Source organism: Bubalus kerabau, chromosome 15 (genome assembly GCF_029407905.1).
Source record: "Bubalus kerabau isolate K-KA32 ecotype Philippines breed swamp buffalo chromosome 15, PCC_UOA_SB_1v2, whole genome shotgun sequence".
Classification (NCBI taxonomy): Eukaryota; Metazoa; Chordata; class Mammalia; order Artiodactyla; family Bovidae; genus Bubalus; species Bubalus kerabau.
This window is the reverse complement of record NC_073638.1, coordinates 17566730-17592362: the sequence shown is the minus strand read 5'-3', so window position 1 is coordinate 17592362 and position 25633 is coordinate 17566730. Positions and strand designations below refer to the sequence as shown.

The 25633-nt window shown below is 38.5% G+C and overlaps 1 protein-coding gene across 6 annotated transcripts in view; it reads right to left on the bottom strand.

Annotated features, from left to right (window-relative positions):
- The window catches only part of CUL5 (cullin 5), a 130138-nt gene that overhangs the window by 11012 nt on the left and 93493 nt on the right, over positions 1 to 25633 (bottom strand). For all 6 annotated transcript variants that reach the window (XM_055547793.1, XM_055547794.1, XM_055547792.1 and 3 more), the window contains 3 exons: positions 25440 to 25504; positions 6913 to 7045; positions 4932 to 5063 (listed from right to left, as the gene is read on the bottom strand). In XM_055547793.1, coding sequence (XP_055403768.1) covers positions 4932 to 5063; positions 6913 to 7045; positions 25440 to 25504 — 330 coding nt within the window. The remainder of the gene's footprint in view (positions 1 to 4931; positions 5064 to 6912; positions 7046 to 25439; positions 25505 to 25633) is intronic.

The window sequence follows — 25633 nt, the reverse complement described above, 5'->3', positions numbered from 1 at the left end:
TGTTGCACCCATGTCCTCAACTGATAAATCATGTGATATTTTACAAAAATGGGTAACTGAGAAGTCAAGAAAGATGATAAAAATACAGACAAAAAAGAGAGAAAATAATGTTGTAATGAAAATAAAGCAGAACATAAATGGAGCTTTAGAAGAAAGGGCTGACGGTGACTGTAATGTCTGTTAATAATGCCAATGCGAAAGACTCTATGCAGGTATAGAAACTTAACGAAGGCAAATAATCAACATAAATGAAAAAAGTGGTATTGACGAAAAAAAAAAAAAATAGATGAGGAAGTGATGCCAGCAAAAACTTTGTAAAACCAAAAGTTTGGAAGGTGACTCAAACTTGCCGAGTATGACAACTCTTCAAAATAAACAAAAGGTGCTCACTAAGTAACTTGTCACTCACATGACAAGAAAGTAAGTACTAGACAAACTACCCTTCATTTTAGTAACAGTGCTATTGAGATATAAATCATCTATCTCAAAATTTCCCCTTTTAAAGTATATAATTAATCAGGTTTTAGTATACTGAAAGAGTTATGCAACTATCACCAGTATCTAACTTTAGAACATTTTCATCATCGCCAAAAGAAACTCCATACTTACTAGCAATCACTACCATATTCCTCCACTCTTCCATTTCTGGAAATTATTTATTTTTTGTCTCAACAGATTTGGCTACTTTGTATTGGGGGAATCATACTGTATGTGAAACCAACCCTGAATACTCACTGGAACAACTGATACTGAAGCTGAAGTTCCAACACTTTGCCACCTCATGTGAACAGCAGACTCACTGAAAAAGACTCACTGGGAAAGGCAGAAGGAGAAGAGGGTGACAGAGGATGAGATGGCTGGATGGAATCACCGATGCAGTGGACAAACTTGGGCAAACTCTGGGAGATAGTGAGGGACATGGAAGCCTGGGATTGCAGCAGTCCATGGTGTTGCAAACAGTCAGACAAGACTGGGTGACAGACAACAACTGTATGTGGTGTTTTGTGAATGGCTTCTTTTGCGTAGTGTAGTATTTTCAAAGTTCATCCATGTTGCATATATCAGTACTTAATTTCTTTTTATTGCCAAAGATATTCAACTCAGTTCAGTTCTGTTGCTCAATCGTGTCCAACTCTTTGCGACCCCATGAACGCCAGGCCTCCCTGTCCATCACCAACTCCCTGAGTCCACCCAAACCCATGTCCATCGAGTCAGTGATGCCATCCAACCATCTCATCCTCTGTCGTCCCCTTCTCCTCCTGCCCTCAATCTTTCCCAGAATCAGGGTCTTTTCAAATGAGTCAGCTCTTTGCATCAGGTGGCCAAAGTATTGGAGTTTCAGCTTCAACATCAGTCCTTCCAATGAACACCTAGGAATGATCTCCTTTAGGATGGACAGGTTGGATCTCCCTGCAGTCCATGGGACTCTCAAGAGTCTTCTCCAACACCACAGTTCAAGCATCAATTCTTTGGCACTCAGCTTTCTTCACAGTCCAACTCTCACATCCACACATGATCACTGGAAAAACCATAGCCTTTACTAGACAGACCTTTGTTGGCAAATTAATGTCTCTGCTTTTCAATATGCTGTCTAGGTTGGTCATAACTTTCCTTCCAAGGAGTAAGCGTCTTTTAATTTCATGGCTGCAGTCACCATCTGCAGGGATTTTGGAGCCCCCAAAAATAAAGTCAGCCACTGTTCCCACATCTATTTGCTATGAAGTGATGGGACCGGATGCCATGATCTTAGTTTTCTGAACGTTGAGCTTTAAGCCAACTTTTTCACTCTCCTCTTTCATCAAGAGGCTCTTTAGTTCCTCTTCACTTTCTGCCATAAGGGTGGTGTCATCAGCATATCTGAGGTGATTGATATTTCTCCCGGCAATCTTGATTCCAGCTTGTGCTTCTTCCAGCCCAGCATTTCTCATGATGTACTCTGCATATAAGTTAAATAAGCAGGGTGACAATATACAGCCTTGACGTACTCCTTTTCCTATTTGGAACCAGTCTGTTGTTCCATGTCCGGTTCTAACTGTTGCTTCCTGACCTGCATACAGATTTCTCAAGAGGTGGGTCAGGTGGTCTGGTATTCCCATCTCGTTCAGGATTTTCCATAGTTTATTGTGATTCACACAGTCAAAGGTTTTGGCATAGTCAATAAAGCATAAATAGATGTTTTTCCAGAATTCTCTTGTTTTTTCGATGATCCAGCGGACGTTGGCAATTTGATGTCTGGTTCCTCTGCCTTTTCTAAAACCAGCTAAAACATCTGGAAGTTCACGGTTCACGTATTGCTGAAGCCTGGCTTGGAGAATTTTAAGCATCACAGACAGCTAGCCAATCGGATCACATGGACCACTGCCTTCTCTAACTCAATGAAACTTGGGTGTAGGGGCCACCCAAGACCGACAGGTCACAGTGGAGAGGTCTGACAGAATGTGGTCCACTGGAGAAGGGAATGGCAAACCACTTCAGTATTCTTGCCTTGAGAACCCCATGAACAGTATGAAAAGGGAAAAAGATAGGACACTGAAAGATTAACTTCCCAGGTTGATAGGTGCCCAATATGCTACTGGAAATCAGTGGAGAAATAACTCCACAAAGAATGAAGGGATGGAGCCAAAGCAAAAACACCACCCAGTTGTGAATGGGACTCGTGATAGAAGCAAGGTTTTATGCTGTAAAGAGCAATACTGCATAGGAACCTGAAATGTTAGGTCCATGAATCAAAGCAAATTGTAAGTGGTCAAACAGGAGATGGCAAGAGTGAACGTCAACATTCTAGGAATCAGTGAACTAAGATGGACTGGAATGGGTGAATTTAACTCAGACAACCATTGTATCTACTACTGTGGGCAGGAATCCCTTAGAAGAAATGGAGTAGCCATCATAGTCAACAAAAGAGTCCAAAATGCAGTAGTTGGATGCAATCTCAAAAACGACAGAATGATCTCTGTTCGTTTCCAAGGAAAACCATTCAATATCACAGTAATCTAAGTCTATGCCCCGACCAGTAATGCTGAAGAAGCTGAACAGTTCTATGAAGACCTACAAGATCTTCTAGAACTAACACCCAAAAAAGATGTCCTTTTCATTACAGGGGACTGGAATGCAAAAGTAGGAAGTCAAGAAACACCTGGAGTAACAGGCAAATTTGGCCTTGGAGTACAGAATGACGCAGGGCAAAGGCTAATAGAATTCTGCCAAGAGAACACACTGGTCGTAGCAAACACCCTCTTCCAACATGAGAAGACTCTATACATGGACATAACCAGAATGGTCAACACCGAAATCAGATTGATTATATTCTTTGCAGCCAAAGATGGAGAAGCTCTATACAGTCAGCAAAAACAAGACCGGGAGCTGACTGTGGCTCAGATCATGAACTCCTTGTTGCCAAATTCAGACTGAAATTGAAGAAAGTGGAGAAAACCACTAGACCATTCCACTATATTAGACTAAACCATATTTTATCTATTTATCAGCTGATTGACCTTTGGGTTCTTTTTACTTTTTAGCTATTATGAATAATGATACTATGAATATTCATGTACGAGTTTTTATGTGTTATATGTTTTTATTTCTCATAAGTGGAATTATCTAGGAGTAGAACTGCCAGGTCAACACTATGTTTGGCTTTCTGAGGAACTGTCAGTTTTCCAAAGTTGCTGCACCATTTTACACTCCTATCAGCAATGCATGAGGGTTCCAATTTCTTCTCTTCCTCGCCAATATTTGTTAGGGTCTGAATTTTAAGCTATCCCAGTGGAAGTAAAGTGGCATCTTATTGTGGCTTTGATTTGCATTTCTCTACTGATTAATGATGTTGAACATCTTTGCATGCACTTATTAGACATTTGCATATCTTTGTGAAGAAATGTCTATTCTAATATTTTGTCCATTTTTAACTGATTGTCTTCACTGTTGGGTTGTAAGAGTTCTTTATATATTCTAGATACAATATCAGACATGTGAATTTCAAATACTTTCCTAACTAGTCTTTAAGACTTTTACAAAGAAAAAAACACTTTAAATTTGAAAGTTTGTTTTAAATATTTACACGGTATACTAAATACACGTTAATTTTACTAATTTTTCTTTTTCCTATAATTTATAACAGATAGTAAGAGTTTCTAATATTTTGACAAAAATTTCCAAGTCATAAAACATTGGCACCAATAATTCCCCAGTGATTGTTTATATTAAGATAACCTGCACAGTAATTTTTACTATCCCACACTACCATGCAAAGCAGGGCTATCTGCAAATCTTTAATATGAAATACACATATAAATGAAAAGCATATATATATATATATATATATAATACAAACATGCATATAATTATATACATATTTTACTATCATATATTAATATAATATTTATAACACCATGTGTATAAATCAAAGACATTCACTTATGGTATGCTAATATAATTCAAATTCCACTAAAATGAACCGAAAGGAACAGATTTAAAGTATTTTAATATGGGAATTTGACCATAATTAGTACTGATTAACATAAATAAGCCATCACCTTTTATGTATTGGTTCTTTTTCCTTTATAGGTGTATTTATTTACAAACATCTCAATGGCTAAACATTGAGTACTAAACTTATCTTAAAATTGGCTAAACATTGAGTACTAAACTTATCTTAAAACTGAAATGATTTGTCCTTTAGCTTATTTAATAAGGTCAGTTCAATGAGGGTGGAGATACAAAAGACTGAAACAAAAGAAGCAAAGGAAGAGCAAAGGCACTTTGCTCTTTATTAACAAAATATATTTTATTTTATATAATTGATGCTATAGTCTTATAAAATGTTCCCTATTTCTTCAATATTAAAATATCACCAAAATTCATTACTTACGAATACATATGAACCATATGCTATCTTAAGAAAATCAAATAGTTTTAAAAATTTTACTTACTCTTAGCCACTCTACCATATTCTCTTCAATTTCACTATCAGCAGAGATGTCTAATATAAGACGTCGTGTCAAATGAGCTTTGTGATATCTCATAAAAACGTCTTTGTTTTGTACGTATTTAAGTACCAAGAGCTGTATAGAAAGCAAAGTTATTTTCAATATACACACACTCTTAGCCATTCCTTTCTCACTTGGACTTTTCTATATCCCTTGTTGTCAAAATTCAGAGATTTATATAAACATATACAGATATGCCCATCTCTGAAAAACCACCAGTCCTGATAGACTACTTTAATACTTCTTCAAGAAGTTAGCAAACTTGAGACTATAACCGAATAGCCTTTTAGTTCCTAGAAACATCAATTTTTGAGATTTTACATAATATGTGACAAAACTTTATATGAAAATCAGTAGTTCCCCCCTATATTTTTTTCTTCTATGTTTCTTCTTCATTTTATTCTGACACTAATCTGCCCTCTAACCACCATTCCACCCCACTTTTTGGCTGTGCTGTGCAGCTTGGGGGGGTCTTAGTTCCCTGACCAGAGATTGAGCCTGGGCCCAGACAGTGAAAGCCGTAAGTCCTAACCACTGAACCACCAGGGTATTCCCTTTCTTTTTTTCTTTTTCAGTTTATTTAATTTTATTTTTTTTACTTTACAATATTGTTATTGGTTTTGCCATACACTGACATGAATCCGCCATGGGTGTACATGTATTCCCCATCCTGAACCCCGCTCCCACCTCCCTCCCTATCCCATCCCTCTGGGTCATCCCAATGCACCAGCCCCGAGCACCCTGTATCATTCATTGAACCTGGACTGGTGATCTGTTTCACATATGATAATATACATGTTTCATTGTTATTCTCTCCACCCTCACCCTCTCCCACAGAGTCCAAAAGACTGTTGTATACATCAGTGTCTCTTTTGCTCTCTTGTATACAGGGTTATCGTTACCATCTTTCTAAATTCCATATATATGCGTTAGTATACTGTATTGGTGTTTTTCTTTCTGGCTTACTTCACTCTGTATAATAGGCTCCAGTTTCATCCACCTCATTAGAACTGATTCAAATGTATTCTTTTTAATGGCTGAGTAAAATTCCATTGTGTATATATACCATAGCTTTCTTATCCATTCATCTGCTGATGGACATCTAGGTTGCTTCCATGTCCTGGCTATTATAAACCGTCCTGCGATGAACACTGGGGTACACGTGTCTCTTTCAATTCTGGTTTCCTCGGTGTATATGCCCAGCAGTGGGATTGCTGGGTCATATGGCAGTTCTATTTCCAGTTTTTTAAGGAATCTCCACACTGTTCTCCACAGTGGCTGTACTAGTTTGCATTCCCACCAACAGTGTAAGAGGGTTCCCTTTTTTTCACACCCTCTCCAGCATTTATTGCTTGTAGACTTTTGGATAGCAGCCATTCTGACTGGCATGAAATGGTAGGGTATTCCCTTTCTAACCCTTTTGGTCTATACTTTCTCTACATCTTCACTTACTAATTTTTTCCTCTTTGATGTCCTTGGCTTATATCATATTACAACAACAAGCAGAGATAAACAAATATAAAAGCAACTAACTTTTTATCTATACTCATTTATCCATGGTTATCTATTTTGGGCCCTCACAAAAAAGAAGTGAAAAACTCCCAGTCTCTCAATTGGGGATCCAAACACCACCAGCTAGCTCTGTTTTTCCTTTTGCTGTCCTTTAATAGGAATTAGAATTGAATTGACTTTTAAAAAAGAATCAAGAAAGGGGAAGAATTAAATGCTATTTCCTTTTCTGGCAGCTATAGTGTAAAAATTTTCAGTAAAAAAAACAAAGAGGTCTTTACTGGCAAAATTTCATAATATTAGTTGCTTATAGGTATATACTTTAAAGAAAAACTGATGCTATCACAGAAAGCTTTATAATCAAAACACAAATTCAAAGATAATTACAAATTTGAAGTTAGAAAAAATTACGTACCACTTCTTTAAGCTTTGCTTCAATCTCTTCAGAGGTTAGCTTTTTGCTTAATGGCGTTTTTCTTAGCAACATGTCACAGTAATTGGCAAGCAGCTCAGGGCATTTTGATTCAGGCTGAGTTTTTAATCCCACCCTAAAAAACACATTAAAAGCAGGTGATTAAAAATGACTGAATCTGCAAATATTTTTTCTAAAGTCAATTTTTCACAGATTTGTTATGTTCTATAAATCCAGTGGGACTAGGGTGAGGAAGTCTACACTGAGGTTGCATAGCTCAAGAAGGCACTCACTCTTGGGCTCCTGTGCAATCCCGTGGACGGCAGCCCACCAGGCTCCACCGTCCCTGGGATTCTCCAGGCAAGAACACTGGAGTGGGCTGCCATTTCCTTCTCCAATGCGTGAAAGTGAAGTTGCTCAGTAGTGTCCAACTCTTCGCAACCCCATGGACTGCAGCCTACCAGGCTCCTCTGTCCATGGGATTTGCCAGGCAAGAGTACTGAAGTGGGGTGCCATTGCCTTCTCTGACCTGGAAGTCCTACATCTACTTTAAAAAATATATAAATATTTAATATTTATTTGGTTGCTTCAAGTCTCAGTTGAAGCATGTGGGATTTTTGTTGCATCATGCGGGATCTTTCCTCGCGGCGCATGGACTCTAGTTATGGCATGTGGGCTTAGTTGCTCTGTTTGTAGGACCTTAGTTCCACAACCAGGGATCAAATCCGTTTCCTCAGCATTGCAAGGCGGATTCTTAACCATTGGACCACTAGGGAAGTTCCTTTCTTCTAAATTATATTTATAAATTAATGTATTTTCCCTAAAAAATCGTATTCACATAAGTAAGTGGATAGTACTAGAAGAATTTTTCCTTACAATGTTACTCAATTCATTGACCATTTCCTGAATTATTGTTAAAAAACACATACTGATCTAACAAAAAAAAGTTACTTTTAATAATGGATCAAATTAGTCATCAATTGTGTTGAAAGCAAACAATTAGAAGTCATCTTGCAAATGGATATAATACCTAGTCATCAGAAATTCATTTTCTGTACAATAATACCAATACTTCAAAATATTCCTTTCTTTACAAAACAGGGAAGAGTAATTCTAGAAAGAAGTGGAAAGGAGAAACTGCAATGATACCTCCACCAGAGGGCTCAATTTCAGAAAGTGATTTTCTGAAAAGCATCTGCACTGGCATACTTTTGGGAATTCCTTCTGTATCTCTTGAGGGAGAAACAGCCAGTCTGAAGGCCACTAACTTACTTCACAAGAATCTATTCATCTCCTCCGATCTATTTGCACTGCCAGTGCCTAGCTTCTGTGTGAACTACTATAACAGCTGAGTGGTCTATCCCCCTTCTTTCAATTCAACAGGTTGAGAAAACAGCTGTCAGTCTTTTATTATTTCTTTGAAGGTACTGTGTCATTCTCCCTGCTCTCTAGATGTTTTAGTGTTTTGTTCTGTTTCCAGTTTCTAGCTGTTTTAGTATGATGTAGCTAGGAATGGTTTAATCTGTAGCTATTATGTTTGGGAATCAAAGAGAGATCCTTGAATATAAAGTTGGCGTCTTTCTCAACTTGGAAAAATTTTGGTCAACAGTTCAAGCCTCCTTTCCCTTTCTCTATTATTCCAATAACATATTGTTATAGATATTTCACCTTTACTCAGGTAACAATTTCCAACTATTTGTCTATTAATTATCCATATATATTATTTACTCTTTATCATTTATGATCTATTTAAGATTACTGAGATATAATTCACATACCACACAATTTATCCATTTAAAGTGTGCAATCCAATGTTTTTTAAAAGTATATTCACAAGGTTGTACAACTATCATTAAAATAAAATTTTAAAACATTTTTATTACTCCAAAAAGAAACCCCATACTTATTAGTAGTCAAATCTCATTCTGCAGTGATGCCTGCCTCTCAGTCTGTGGTTATTACTAATCTACTTTATGTATCTTCTGGACATCTATAAATGGAATCATATAATATGTGCCCTTTTGTGACTGATAACTCTTATTTAGGATGATGTTTTTATGATTCATTCAGATGATAGCACATATCAGTTCGTTCCTTCAAAAAAATTCTACTTTTAAACATGGTCAAAAGATTTAACATATTAGCCATTTTAAGTGTACAATTTAGGGGCATTAAGCATATTCACAATGTTCTGCAAATATCATCACTATGTCCAGAACTTTTTCAGTATCCCAAACAGAAACCCTGTAAATAATAATCTTCCATTCCTTCTTATCTGTATCAATAACTTTTCCTATCCTAGATACCTTGTGTAAGTGGAATCATAGAAAATGTTTCTTTTTGTGACTGGCTCATTTCACTTAGTACAATATTATCAAGATTTCGCTCATATTGTAGCATATATCAGATTATCTTCCTTTTATAACTAAATAATATTTCCATTGCATAGACAAATCACGTTCTCCTTATCCTTTCATCAGATAATAGGCATTTGGTTTCTTTCCATTTTTTGGCTATTAAGAATAACGCTGCTATGAACATTTATCTCCAAGGTTTCTAGCAGATGCACAATTTCTTTTCTCTTGGGTATATATCCAGGAGTGGAACTGTGGGTCACATGTTAACTTTATGTTAAACTTCTTGAGGAACTACAAAACTGTCTCAATAGTAGCTACACACCAACTATATATGATTCCAATTTCTCTCTACATCTTCACCAACACTTGTTAACGTCTTTTTAACTTCAGTCATCCTAGTGGGTGTTAGTGGTATATATCACTGTGGTTAAGCTATCAATTTAATTATTTTTTTTTAAATATTTTTTATTTATCTATTTGCTTATTTTTTTTTGGCTGTGTTGAGTTTTTGTTGCTATCTGTGGGCTTTCTCTAGTTGCAGCAAGTTGGGGCTACTCTCTAGTTGCAATATACGGGCTACTCAAAGGGGTGGTTTCTCTTGTTCTGGAGCAAAGGCTCTAGGTGCATGGGTTTCAGTAGGTGCGGCTTGTGGGCTCTGGAGAATGGGCTCAGTAGTTATGGCACACAGGCTTAGTTGCCCCACGACATGTAAAATCTTCAGTCTTCCCAGATCAGAAATTGAATTCAAGTCACCTACATGGCAGGCGAACTCTCAATCATTGGACGACCAGGGAAGTCCTAATCTTAATTATTTTAAAGTACTTATCTGCTAACTCTAATACGGGGTCATCTGAGAGTCTGCATGTAAAATTATTTTTCTCTCAGTTGCCCATAAATTTCTCTGCCATCATAGGAGTAGTAATGTCGCAATGAATACTAGCACTGCATATAAAGAATCGGGGAGGGGCTGAGGGGTAAATGAGGAGTTTGGGATTAACATATACATACTGTTATATATAAAACAGATAACCAACAAGGACCTACTGTATAGCACAGGGAACCATACATAATATTTTATAGCAACCTATAAGGGAAAAGAAGCTGAAAAAAATATGTATGTGTAACAATCACTTTGTTGTACACCTGAAATTTACACAACATTGTAAATCAACTGTATTTCAACTAAAAAAAAATAATCACAGAGGCACCACCAGTTCAGTTCAGTTGCTCAGTCATGTCCAACTCTTTGGGACCCCATGGATTGCAGCGTGCCAGGGGACCAGATGATGTTTATCTTCCATTAAGAGTGTATTCACCCTTTGTTCTGCTAAGGAAGAGGTTGATGACTTTAACCCAATCAAACTATTTTGGTTCAAGGATAATGATTTGTAGTTTTGGTAAGAATCGGTCTACATTTGGTTAGTCAATGAATCTAAGGAATGTTCCTTCTGGGCTTTCAGTTGAGAGCCTAGTGGGTTTTGTCATTCAATACTGTGTGACAACCAAAAGCTCTACTGTTCCCTAGCAGTACTGCTCAGTCTAAGCTAAATCTAGATTCTCAGTTACTTCTTTGAAACAAAGCTACAAAGACTCAGCTAACTTCTGAAAGGTTATCCCTCATTTCCATAATTTTTGAGTAGTGTGTTCTAGTTGCTTCTGTAGCTCTTTGATAATATTATATTAAAATAACTATTTTCTAAGTTTACCTGACTCTCCTGCTTGTTCTCAGTGGAAGCATTGCCTCACCATGACTACTATACTCTTCCTCAGAAGTGAGTCTTCCAAATAACCTGGATGCTTCTAGCAGCTTTATTCTCCTAGAACATTAATTACTTTAAGCACCTCCAACAGCCCCAACACTCATGTTCTGCTGCCTGAATAAGCTAATAATACTCCTTTTTTTCCAGAGAAATTTTCTACTTAATGTGGAGCTAAAGATAGGACATGCTCACCTTAGAATAAAAACAATAAAGAGGAACCCAGTAATCCCCACTTCTGGGAATTTAGAGTACAGAAACAAAAAATGGCATATATACAATATTATCCTCTGGAACACTATTAATAAATAGCAAAGTATCAGAAACTACTTAGTGTATAAATAAAGGATAAATTAAATAAACTATGCTGTATCTGGGCTTTCCAGGTGGCGCTAGAGGTAAAGAACCTGCCTGCCAATGCAGAGAAAATAAGAGACACGGGTTCGATCCCTGGGTTGGGAAGATCCCCTGGAAAAGAGCATGGCAACCCATTCTAGTAGCCTTGTCTGGATAATCCCATGGACAGAGGAGTCTGGCAGGCTATGGTCCATAGGGTTTCAGAGTCAGACATGACTGAAGCAACTTAGCATGCACATGCTGTATCTACCAGTCATAACACCATGCTTTTTATTAAGAATAACAAAGTTATAAAAAAAGAAAACTACAGATAACATGCTAAGCAAAAATGAGGAGGATGTTCACTTTCACCACTGCTGTTCATCACTGTTCATCACTATTTGGAGCTGGAAATTCCAGTTAGAGCAATTAGGCAAAAATAAATGAATAAATAAACAAAGTCTTCCAAATTAGAAAGAAAGAAAAATAAAAGTATCTTTAGTAAGAGATGTAATGACCTTCTATATACCAAGTTATTAAAGAACCCACAAAAAAGCTACTTAAAGCCAATGAATGAATTTATTAGCAAAGTTGCAGGGTACAAGATCGACACACAAGAATTAGTTGTGCTTTCACACAACAGCAGTGAACAATCCAAAGGAAATTAAATGAACAATTTCATTTATAGCAACATCCAAAAGAAAAACATACCTAGAAATAAACTTAACCAAGGACATGAAAGCCCAAGCAGAATAGAAGAGCCATCTTTGCAGGGTTTAAAGCCTTGCATGCAGTGTTAGAGCCTGCTGCTGCTGCTGCTGCTAAGTTGCTTCAGTCGTGTCTGACTCTGTGTGACCCCATAGACGGCAGCCCACCAGGCTCCTCCGTCCCTGGGATTCTCCAGGCAAGAACACTGGAGTGGGTTGCCATTTCTTTCTCCAATGCATGAAAGTGAAAAGTGAAAGTCAAGTCGCTCAGTCCTGTCTGACTCTTCGCAACCCCATGGACTGCAGCCTACCAGGCTCCTCGGCCCATGGGATTTTCCAGGCAAGAGTACTGGAGTGGGTTGCCATTGCCTTCTCCGGTGTCAGAGCCTAAGCTTGGCAAATTAGATGTCCACTAGAAAGGACTAGCATCCAGGTTTCAAAAACCAACAGACAAGGGGTATATGGATGAGAAGGAGTGGCCAGGTATGGAGTATGAGAGAACAAATAGGTAAGGAGGGTTTCCATGCAAAGGGAAGGCAAAAGGGGAAGTGTTAAGGCTCCAGTTGGATGAGGAAGGCATTCATGTAGGGGGCGGCCTAGTTGGGGGAGTCAGAGCCTTAGCAGGGTGGGGCGTGTATCCACAAAGAAACAAGGCCAGGTACTATAGTTTTAAATACTTTTGTGTATCCCCACCCTAGTTTGCCAACTGAGGGGGACTAGACCAGTGAAGCAACAATACCAATGAATACATCCAGCACCAGATTTTGCTCACTAAATACCAACATCCACTAAAATCAACTAGGACTTTGTCAAAGTTGTCAAAATGGTTAATCCTGTGGCCAGGCAACATAAATTGCAAAATGAATCTGGAAACCTCACATGCCAAAAAGAAAAGAAGAATTTACTGTTAAAAGGACTCAGAAACCAGTTGCCACTGTGAAACCTAGGATAATTTGAAAATGAAAATAAAAAATAAAAGTAAATTATGGGAGTTCCAGAAAAACATCTACTGACTCTGCTAAAGCCTTTGACTGTGTGGACCTCAAAAAAATGTGGAAAATTCTTAAAGAGATGGAAATAACAGAGCACCTTACCTGTTCTCTGAGAAACCTGTATAAGGGTCAGAAGCAACAGTTAGAACCAGATATGGAACAACTGAATAGTTCAAAACTGGGAAAGGAGTATGGCAAGGCTGTATATTGTCACCCTACTTATTTAACTTCTATGCAGAGTACATCATGCAAAATGTCAGGCTGGATGAATCACAAGCTGGAATTAAGACTCCTGGTAGAAATATCAACAACCTCACATACACAGATGATACCACTCTAAAAACAGAAAGGGAAGAGGAATTAAAGAGTCTCTTGTTGAGGGTGAAAGAGGAGAGTGAAAATGCTGGCCTGAAACTCAACATGAATAAAATTAAAATCATGGCATCTGGTCCCACCACTTCATGGCAAATAGATGGAGAAAAAGTGTAAGCAGTGACAGATTTTGTTTTCTTGGGTCCCAAAATCACTGTGGACACTGGCTCTAGCCATGAATTTAAAAGACACTTGCTGCCTGGGAGTAAAGCTATGACCAATCTAGACAGCATATTAAAAAGCAGAGACATTACTGCTGACAAAGGTCAGTATGGTCAAGACTATGGTTTTTCCAGTAGTCATGTACAGATGTGAGAGGTGGACCACAAAAAAGAAGGCTGATCACTGACGAACTGATGCTTTTGAATTAAAGTGTGGAGAAGACTCTTGAGAGTCCCTTGGACTGCAAGGAGACCAAACCAGTCAATCCTAAAGAAAATCAAACCTGAATAATTCACTGGAGGGATTGAGGCTGAAGCTGAAGCCCCAATACTTTGGTCACCTGATGTGAAGAGTTGACTCACTAGAAAAGACCTTGATGCTGGGAATGATTGAAGGCAAAAGGAGAACAGGGTGGCAGAGAATGAAATGGTTAGACTGCATCACCAACTCAATGGACTTGAATTTGAGCAAATTCTGGCAGATAGTGGAGGACAGAGGAACCTGGCATCCTTCAGTCCATGGAGTTGTAGAGAGTTGACAGGACTTAGCAACTGAAATAACAACAAAATGAGAGTTCCTTGGTGTCTAGTGGTTAGGATTCAGGGTTTTAACTGCCATGGCCTGGGAACTGAGATCCTGTAAGCCGTGTGGCACAGCACCCTGCCTCAAAAAAAATAGCGAACCCACTGAATAAATATAGTAATAGTAAACTGAATCCATACTGAGAAGAAAAATCAATGTACAAACTGAAAATTTAACAAACAATGATGGGATCTAAAGGAAATCAGTTCTGAATATTCATTGGAAGGACTGATGCTGAAGCTGAAGCTCAAACACTTTGGCCACCTGATGTGACGAACTGACTCATTTGAAAAGACCCTGAAGCTGGGAAAGACTGAAGACAGGAGGAGAAGGGGATGACAGAGGATGAGATGTTTGGATGGCATCACTGACTCAATGGACATGAGTTTGAGCAAGCTCCGGGAGTTGGTGATGGACAGGGAAGCCTGGCATGCTGCAATCCATGGGGTCACAAACAGTTGGAGACGACTGAGTGACTAAACTGAATTGAACTGATGGAATCTTTACATAGTTGTACAGTACTTGTCAACAAATACCTAATTACAAAAGGAAAAGGAAATAACTGAGTGGAGAAGTGTGGCATGCACCAACTTAATCAGGTGACCAAACTGAATAAAACTGATACTGCAATAAATCAAAATCATGCACCGTTGTTTAGATAAGATGCAGTAAGGGAATTCCCTGGTGGTCCAGTGGTTAGGACTCCACTGTTTCACAGACAAGGTTCAATTTCTGGTTGAGGAACTAGGATTCCATAAGCCATGTGGCATGGCCAAAACAAAAACAAAAAATGCAGTAAGAATAATAGACTTTCACTTCTGCCAAAGATGCAAACCTGACTTTTAAGGGAAAAAAAAAAATCAACCCATCAGATTAACTCAAACTAACGAACATCCCACAAAAAATCTGGACTGTAATCTTCAAAAATGTCAAGGTAACAAGAGTCAAAGGAGAGATGGTTCCAGACCAAAGAAAAAGGTCAGTTCGGTTCAGTTCAGTCGCTCAGTCGTGTCCGACTCTTTGTGACCCCATGAACTGCAGAACGCCAGGCCTCCCTGTCCATCACCAACTCCCGGAGTTCACTCAAACTCACGTCCATTGAAATATAACAACTAAGTGTAAAACACGATTGTGTACTGGATCCTGCTACAAAGAATACAATATGGTCAATAAGCTTAGTGATCTGAGTAGAAGGTTATTATGCATCAAAGTCAATTTTAATTATTTTGATAGCTCTATTGGGATTATATTTGTAGAAAATATACACAACTGTACTTGGAATAATGAACAACTTACTCTCAAATAGTTCTAGAAAAAAGTTTTAATATATTTTCAAAGAGAAAAAGATAATGAAACTTCCAACTCTGTGTATATTATTTTGACAACTGAGAAAAAATATGCCTTAAAAAGCACAACCAAAACTAAAATGAGATTAAATTTAAAAATTTGAAGAGCCCTGTATCTATTAAAGAAATTGAACTTGTCAGTATCTGCCCACAGAGAAAACTATCAGCCCAAATGGTTTTACCAATGAATTCTACCAAACATTTAAGGAAGAAGTAATACCAATTAACCTATTTCTTTTAAAACCATACAAAAGGAAAGAATAACTCTCAACCCTTTTTATGAGGTCAACATAATCCTAAAATCAGAAAACAATAAAGATATCACAAAAATGAAAATTATTCAAGGCACAAAGTCCAGAAAGAGGTAAATCATTCCCCAAAATAAACAAAAATATTTAACAGAACATAAGCAAATTAAATCCAGGAATATACAAAAAGAATTAATACATCATCACAAAGTAAAATTTATGCCAAGAATTCAACCTTGGTTAAATGTTTCCTTAAAAAAATTCCGTGTTTCCTGAGGAAGAAAAGTGGAGCTGAAGGAATCAGGCTTCCTGCTAACTTTGGACCATACTACAAAGTTCAGTCATCAAACAATATTGTATTGGCACAATATTGATATAAAAAAAATACACACACACTGAAATATGTATCAATGGAACAGGGTAGAAAGCCTAGAAATATATCCATGCATCTATGGTTGATTAATCTATGACACAGGAAGCAAAAATATACAATGGAGAAAAGACAGTCTCTTCAATAAATGATGCCAGAAAAACTGGACAGCTACGTGCAAAAGAATGAAATTAGAACACTTCCTAACATTATACACAAAAATAAACTCAGATGGATTAAAGACCTAAGTGTAAGATTGCACACTATAAAACTCATAGAGGTAAATGCAGGCAGAACCACATAAACTGCAGTAAGATCTTTCTGGATCTACCTCATAGAATAGTGGGGGAAAAAAAAGGGACCTAATTAAACTTAAAAGCTTTTGCATAGCAAAGGAAACTATAAACAAAATGAAGACAACCTACAAAATGGGAGAAAATATTTGCAAATGAAGTGACTGACAAAGGACTAATCTCCAAAATATACAAATAGCTCATGCAGCTCAATATCAAAACAACAAACAACCTAATCAAATGATGCGCATGCGTGTGTACTAAGTTGCTTCAGTTGTGTCCAACTCTTTATGACCCTATGGACTATAGCCCACCAGGAATAATGGGCTTCTGTCCATGGGATTCTCCAGGCAAGAATATTGGAGTGGGTTGCCATGCCCTCTCCATGGGATCTTCCCAACTCAGGGATCAAACCCATGTTTCTTATGTCTCCTGTATTGGCAGGCGGGTTCTTCACCACTAGCACCACCTGGGAAGCCAAAGAGTGAAGTGAACTGAAGTGAATTGAAGTGAAATGAAAGTCATTTATTTGTGTCCAACTCTTTGCGACCCTATGGACTGACTTTAGCCCACCAGGCTCTTCTGTCCGTGGGATTTCACAGGCAAGAATACTGGACTGGGCAGCCATTCCCTTTTCCAGAGGATCCTCCAGGTATCGAACTTGCGTATCCTGCACTTCAGGCAGGTTCTTTACTGTCTGAGCCACCAAGGAAGCCCAAATAATAGGCAGAAAATCTAAACAGACACTTCTCGAAAGACAACAGATAGCCAAAAAGCACATGAAAAGATGCTTAATATGGCTAATTATTAGAGAAATGCAAATCAAAATACAATGAGGTATCACACCACCAGTCAGAATGGTTAGCATCAAAAACTCTACAAATACGGCTTCTCTGGTGGCTCAGTGGTAAAGAATCTGTCTGCCACTGTAGGAGACATGGATTCAACCCCTGATCTGGGAAGATCCCACATGCCATGGAGCAACTAAGCCCATGGGCCACAACTTCTGAGCCTGTGCCCTAGAGCCTGGAAGCAGCAACTAGTGAACCCACAAGCTGCACCTACTGAAGCCCATGCACCCTAGAGTCCATGCTTTGCAACAAGAGAGGCCACCGCAGTGAGAAGCCTGTGCACCGCAACTAGAGAGCAGCCCCTGCTTGCTGCAGCTAGAGGAAAGCCTGTGCAGCAATGAAGATCCAGCACAGCAAATAAATAAATAAAATGATTTTTTTTTAAATGTCTAAAAAGTCTATAAACAATAAATACTGGAGAGGGTGTGGAGAACCCTCCTAAACTGTTGGTGAGAATATAAGTTGGTACAACTGTTATGGACGGTCCTTAAAAAGCTAAAAATAAAACTACTATATGATCCAGCAATCCCACTCCTGAGCATATATCCAGAAAAAAACATAATTCAAAAAGATACTGTAGGAGACAGGAAGAATAAAAGAAAAACAGGCCCCGTCAAGGGCCGCAAAAGAAATTTATAATTATTGATAAACTGGATGCTATAAGGCATGAGACTCTTGGAACAAGTCCAGAGGGAACAGTTCATAATCTTGAAAACAAGATATGATCCTGGGGTCGGAAAACTGACCCCAGACTGTTTCTCAACTGGCGTCTCAGAGTCACATGTTTAACATATCTGGTGGAAAATCTATAGATAAGAATATTAGTCTTAGTTACTGATTTGTTATTGATTACTGTTTCCTAATTATTCAATGGTTAATGATCATTTGGCCCTGAAGGCCACATGAGTTATAGTTTAACTCCCTGCTTATTCTTTCATTCATGGCTGAAAGTATAATAAAGCTGGCTTGGATTCAGTTTTGGCACCTTCACCTTGGAGTGGTGTTGGTCCCCTGATCCTTGCTTTTCTCTAAATTTTTGTGTCTCGTTTCTCATTCTCTCGCTGTATCGTGCTTTCGGAAACCCTGCTTGTCCAGCTGGTCTTGACAGATACAAGCAACCCAACATTCACTGCAGCATTATTTACAACAGCTAGGACATGAAAGGAACCTAAGTAAATGGCCACTGACAGAGGAATGGACAGCAAGGAGATCCAACCCAGTCTATCCTAAAGGAAATCAGTCCTGAATATTCATTAGAAGGGCTGATGTTGAAGCTGAAACTCCAATACTTTGGCCACCTGATATGAAGAGCTGACTCATCTGAAAAGACCCTGATGCTGGGAAAGATTGAGGGGAGGAAAAGACAGAGGATGAGGTGGTTGGATGGCATCACCAACTCGATGGACATGAGCTTGAGTAGCTCTGGGGCTCGGTGATGGACAGGGAGGCCTGGTGTGCTGCAGTCCATGGGGTCGCAAAGAGTCCGACATGACTGAGTGACTGAACTGATAGAGGAATGGATAAATAAGATGTGGTACATGTATACAATGGAATATTATGTAACCAGAAAAAGAACAAAATAATGCCATTTGCAGCAGCATGGATGGACCTAGAATCTATCATATAAGTGAAGTAAGTCAGAGAAAGACAAATATCATATGATTCCACTTACAAGTAAAATTAAAAAAAAATCATACAAATGAACTTATTCACAAAGCAGAAACAGAATCATACTTTGAAAACAAATATGGTTATGAATGGGGAAAAGTGGGTGGGGAAGGGTAAGTCAGGAATTTAGGATTAACATATATATACTACTGGGCTTCCCTAGTGGCTCAGGTGTCAAGAATCCACCTGCCAATGCAGGAGACAGGGGTTTGATTCCTGGTCTGCTAAGATCCCACATGCCATAGAACAACTAAGCACATGCACCACCACTACTCAGCATGTGCTCTAGCGCCTGAGAGCCACAACTACTGAGCCCACATGCTCTAGAGCCAGTCCTCCCACAAGAGAAGCCACTGCAATGAGAAGCCCATGTACCACAACTAGAGAGTAGCTTGCGCTCACTGCAACTAGAGAAAAGCCCACACAGCAACGAAGACCCAGCACAGCCAAAAATAACCAGACAAAATTATAAAACAAACAAACATATACACACTACTCTACATAAAATGGGGTTTCCCAGGTGGTGACAGTGGTAAGGAACCCGTCAGCCAATGCAAGAGACATAAGAGATGCGGATTTGATCCCTGGGTCAGGAAGACTGTCTAGAGGAGGAAATGGCAACCCACTTGCCTGGAGCATCCCATGGATAGAGAAGCCCAGCAGGCTACAGTCTATAGGGTCATAAAGAGTTGGTAATGACTTAGCCCGCACACATGAATATATAAAATAGATAATCAACAAAGACCTACTCTAAAGCACAGGGAACTCTACTCAAAATTCTGTAATAAGCAAAGTGGGAAAAAAGTCTGAGAAAGAATGGATATATATATATATATCGGTTCAGTTCAGTTGCTCAGTCATGTCCAACTCTCTGCGACCCCATGAACCGCAGCATGCCAGGCCTCCCTGTCCATCACTAACTCCCAGAGTCCACCCAAACCCATGTCCACCTAGTTGGCGATGCCATACAGCCATCTCATCCTCTGTCGTCCCCTTCTCCTCCTGCGCTCAATCTTTCCCAGCATCAGGGTCTTTTCAAATGAGTCAGCTCTTCACATCAGGTGGCCAAAGTATTGGAGTTTCAACTTCAACATGAGCCCTTCCAATGAACACCCAGGACTGATCTCCTTTAGGATGGACTGGTTGGATCTCCCTGCAGTCCAAGGGACTCTCAAGAGTCTTCTCCAATACTACAGTTCAAAAGCATCAATTCTTCTGCGCTTAGCTTTCTTTATAGTCCAGCTCTCACATCCATACATAACTGCTGGAAAAACCTGAGCCTGAGTAGACGGACCTTTGTTGGCAAAGTAATGTCTCTGCTTTTTAATATGCTGTCTAAGTTGGTCATAACTTTCCTTCCAAGGAGTAAGCGTATTTTAATTTCATGGCTGCAATCACCATCTGCAGTGATTTTGGAGCCCCCCAAAATAAAGTCAGCCACTGTTTCCATATCTATTAGCCATGAATTGATGGGACCAGATGCCATGATCTTAGATTTCTGAATGTTGAGTTTTAAGCCAGCTTTTGCACTTTCCTCTTTCACTTTCATCAAGAAAGTGAAAGAGGAAAGTGTGGTGTCATAAGGGTGGTGTCATCTGCATATCTGAGGTTATTCATATTTATCCTGGCAATCTTGATTCCAGCTTGTGCTTCTTCCAGACCAGCGTTTCTCATGATGTACTCTGCATAGAAGTTAAATAAGCAGGGTGACAAGGTGACAGCCTTGAGGTACTCCTTTTCCTATTTGCAACCAGTCTGTTGTTCCATGTACAGTTGTAACTGTTGCTTCCTGGCCTGCATACAGGTTTCTCAAGAGGCAGGTCAGGTGGTCTGGTATTCCCATCTCTTTCAGGATTTTCCACAGTTTATTGTGATCCACACAGTCAAAGGCTTTAGTATAGTCAATAAAGCAGAAATAGATGTTTTTCTGGAACTCTCTTGCTTTTTCTATGATCCAGCGGATGTTGGCAATTTGACCTCTGGTTCCTCTGCCTTGTCTAAAACCAGCTTGAATGTCTGGAAGTTCACGGTTCACATATTGCTGAAGCCTGGCTTGGAGAATTTTGAGCATTACTTTAAAGCATGTGAGATGAGTGCAATTGTGCGGTATATACATAAGTTAATCAGTTTGCTGTACATCTGAAACTAACACAACATTGTAAATCAACTATCTTCATATATATATATATATATATAAAAATTAAAATTTAAAAAAAGCAGAATTGAGGTTTCTTTCTAAGAAAAAATTCTGCCCCAAGTGTAGAATCAGCTCCTGCCCAAGAATTTCCAGCCTGCTAGCCTGCCTGACAGACTTCAGATTTGCCAACTCCCACAGCTACCAGATGATACAGAGTCTGCCCGCAAGGCAGGAAACTGGGGTTCAATCCCTGGGTCAGGAAGATCTCCTGGAGAAGGAAATGGTGACCCACTCCAGTATTCTTGCCTGGAAAATCCTATGGATGGAAGAGCCTGGTGGGCTACAGTCCATGGGGTCTCAAAGAGTTGGACATGACTGAGCAACTACTACTTTACTTTTACAATTACACAGTAATGAGGGGCTTCCCTGGTGGTTCGAATGGTAAAGAATCCGCCTGCAATGTGGGAGAACTGGGTTTGATCCCTGGGTTGGGAAGATGCCCTGGAGGAGGGCAAGGCAACCCACTCCAGTATTTTTGCTTGGAGAATCCCCATTGACACAGGAGCCTGGCGAGCTGCAGTCCATGGCGTTGCAAAGAGTTGGTCATGACTGAGCGACTAAGCATAAGACAACACAATTACATAAGCCAATTCCTTCAAATAAATCTCTCTTCAACAATCCTCAGCAATCCAACACCCATCAATGTATGTCACCACATCAAAAGAGTAAGGAAAGAGACTTCCCCGGCAGTCCAGTGGTTAAGATCTGCCTTCCAATGCAGGGACTCCGGTTCGACCTCTGGTTGGGGATCTAAGATCCCACATGCTGTGGGGAACTAAGCCTACGTGCTGCAACTACTGAGCCCACACACTGCAATGAAAGATCTCACATGCTGCAACTAAGACCTGACACAGCCAAATAAATAAAAATACTTAAAAGAAAAAAGAATAAGGAAGAAAAACCTTATGGTCATTTGACACAGAAAAAGCATATAGTAAATCAACACCCATTCATCATCAAACTTTCCAGCAAATTACGAATAAAAAGCAACCCTATGAAAAATCCTTACCTAACTTTGTACTTAGAGACAAAATATTAAGGCTTTTCCTCAAAGCTTGCCGAAAAAGGTAAGGACACCCACTCTCACTGTTTCTTTTTTTTTTTTCAATTTTATTTTATTTTTTACCTTTACAATATTGTATTGGTTTTGCCATATATCAAAATGAATCCGCCACAGGTATACATGTGTTCCCCATCCTGAACCCTCCTCCCACCTCCCTCCCCATACCATCCCTCTGTACTTATGATCCTATCCAGTGGGTCAAACCATAAAAAGAAATAACTCTTTTATTCAGAGATTACATGATTTTTTACATAGAAAATTTTAGGAAATCTATAAAAGAACTACTAGAACTAATAACTTTAACAAGGTAACAATATAAGACCAATTTATAAAAAACAACCATATTTTTATATACTAGCAAAATACTAGAGTATCAAAAGCATTCAAGAAAAAACAAGAACAAAGTTACACCAGTTGACTTAAACTTTTTGCAGAACTTTATTAATCACAACTATTTGAAATGGCCTAAGGATATTCAGTTAATTCACTGGAATAGAATAGAAAGTGCAGAAAAACATACATATTTTTAAGTCACTTGATTCTTCATAAAAGGCACCAAAACAATGCAGTGGGGAATGGAAAGTATTTCCAATAAATGGTGATGAAACCACTGGCCACATACAGAAAAGAAAAAAATGAAATTTAACCCCTAACTTACACTATATACAAATATCAATTTAATGTGGCTCTTAGACTTAAATGTGAAAGCTACAAATTACAAAGCTTCTAAAAGAAAACAGAAGATTATCTTCTTGTCCTAGTGGTAGATGTAGACAGAGGTTTCCTAGATAAAACACAGCAAAATCCACAAAAGAAAAGCACACATATAACAAAGGACCAATATACAGAATATGTAAGAACTCATAGCTCACTAATAAACAGGCAAAAAATCTGAACACTTTATAAAGAAAAATGTAAGAATACCCCAAAAATACATGAAAAACTGTTCAATATCAATAGTCATGAGGGAAATGGGAATCAAAAATACACTTAGGGGACTTCCCTGGTGGCCCAGTTGTTAAGAATCTGCCTTGCGATGCAGGGGACCTGGGTTTGATGCTTGGTCAGGGAACAAAGGTCCCACAAGCCTCGGAGCACCTAAGCCCAGGGCCGCAGCTCCTGAAGGCTGTGCGCTCTGCAGCCCACACACAACTGGAGTCTGTGTGCTGCAACACAAGGTTCCGCAGGCCGCACCTGAGACCCAACGCAGTCAATAAAACACAACTATGGCAGGCGATGGCACCCGACTCCGGTACTCTTGCCTGGAAAATCCCATGGACGGAGGAGCCTGGTAGGCTGCCATCCATGGGGTCGCTAGGAGTCGGACACGACTGAGCGACTTCACTTTTACTTTTTTTACTTTCATCCGTTGGAGAAGGAAATGGCAACCCACTCCAGTGTTCTTGCCTGGAGAATCCCAGGGACGGGAGAGCCTGGTGGGCTGCCGTCTATGGGGTCGCACAGAGTTGGACACGACTGAAGCGACTTAGCAGCAGCAGCAGCATACTGAGATAACGGAACATACATCCAGTCATTCTGGATGTATGAGAATACCACTTAATCCTCATTCTCAAAAAATATAAGAATACCAAAAACATACATGAAAAACTGGTGGGAAATACATGAAAAAATCATGCTAGTGGGAGTGTAAAATAGTACAACCACTTTGGGAAACAAACCACTGTGACTTACAAAAACACGGATAAATCTTAAAAACACTATGCTGAGTTGAAAAAAAGTTTTACACAAATAATACACTATTTTATGAATTCAATTTCTATGTAGTCCTAGATCAGGCAAACCTAACCTATGTTGAAATAATCAGAACAATAGTTGCCTTCTGGAAGAAGGTGGGGATAGGGGTGAGACTGATTGGGTATGGACATGAAGTAACTCTCAAGGATGATGAAAATAATGTTTATTTTAATAGGGATGTAGGCATTTGTCAGATCTCACAAAATTAAAAACATAAGCTTTATGGATATGACTGTAGGTCAATTTTATCTCAAAACAAACAATATTCAATTAATGACTGCATGATAGAATGTTTAGGGAGTAATGGTTACTGATGCTTGCAACTTCTTTTGAAATGTACTTAAAAAGTTCACTGATGGATATACAGGGTGATACGTTATTTAATAAAGCAACAGAGGTGACTTTACTCCTAAGTCTGAATATTTTCATTGAAAAAAGGTGGAAACGGGAGAATAAGGAAGACCTTTATGTATTTATATGAAGAAATCTCCAAGATGCAGGGTTATATGTTTCATATTTATAAAGAGAACACAATAAATGCCCTTCTAAACAATGCCAATTACTATAAAAGTGTATGACCCAGGTGTCTTCCACTGTACTAGTACTTAAATAACTTATATGGTTCAAGAAAGACAAAATGAAAATGATTTAAACAAAACAAAAAAACAAAGCCCTATTTTCAAGTATTTTAACTTTATGTATAATTTATTTAAAATTACAAAAGATCATTTTTCAAATTAACTTTTAGTGCTACTTAGTACTACTCTAAAGATACTATAACTAGCTTAGATTAATGAATAGATCATTAACTTTTCATTTTTGGATTTTTTATAATAGTAGTTAGCATGAATAAATCCATCTTACTTGAGATGAGAACTCACCAACAATGAGCTTAAAAAAATAGTAACATAAACATTTACATTAAAATTTATATCCCTTTGGAAAAAACTTATGTATTTATTTGGATGTGCCAGGTCTTAGTTGCAGCATGCAGGATCTTTAGTTGTGGCACGCGAACTCTCAGTTTCAGCATGTGGGATCTAGCTCCCTAACCAGGGGATCAAACCTGAGTCCCCTGCATTGGAAGTGTGGAGGCTTAGCCACTGGACTAGTTCCAATTTCTCTTTTTTTAATCATCATGGTGAAGAGAGTCCTATTCTATGCTTTTGTACATTATAAAGTAACTGGTGAATAATGAGGAAGAAAAAACGAGCAAAGAATCTGAAAGAACAAAACTTTTTTTTTTAACTTAAAAAAATAAGGTTAACATTCTTTGGTCACAAGAGGAAATAATATAAAATTTAAAATAAAGACAGAATTTTTAATAATCAAAGGCAGCAAAATCATAACAGTTAAAAAAAACAAAAAATAAAGCTCATAGGGTTAGGGAAATACGGCACTTTGCATATGCATATCCAATAACATATAACACACTCCGTAAAATGTAATTATAAACATGATTTAAAACACTTACCCCTTCTGCTTCAAAGGTAATTCAAGTTTAAATATGGTAGCATCATTAACAACTGCTTTATATGCCTGCAAATAATATAAAATAAGATATGAACATTATTTTTAATACTTAAAATACAGTCAGAGGAATTACTGTAATTCTAAAAAATACAAATTAGCTTTTTTTTAATGATGTATCTGGCCTGATAGAATTTT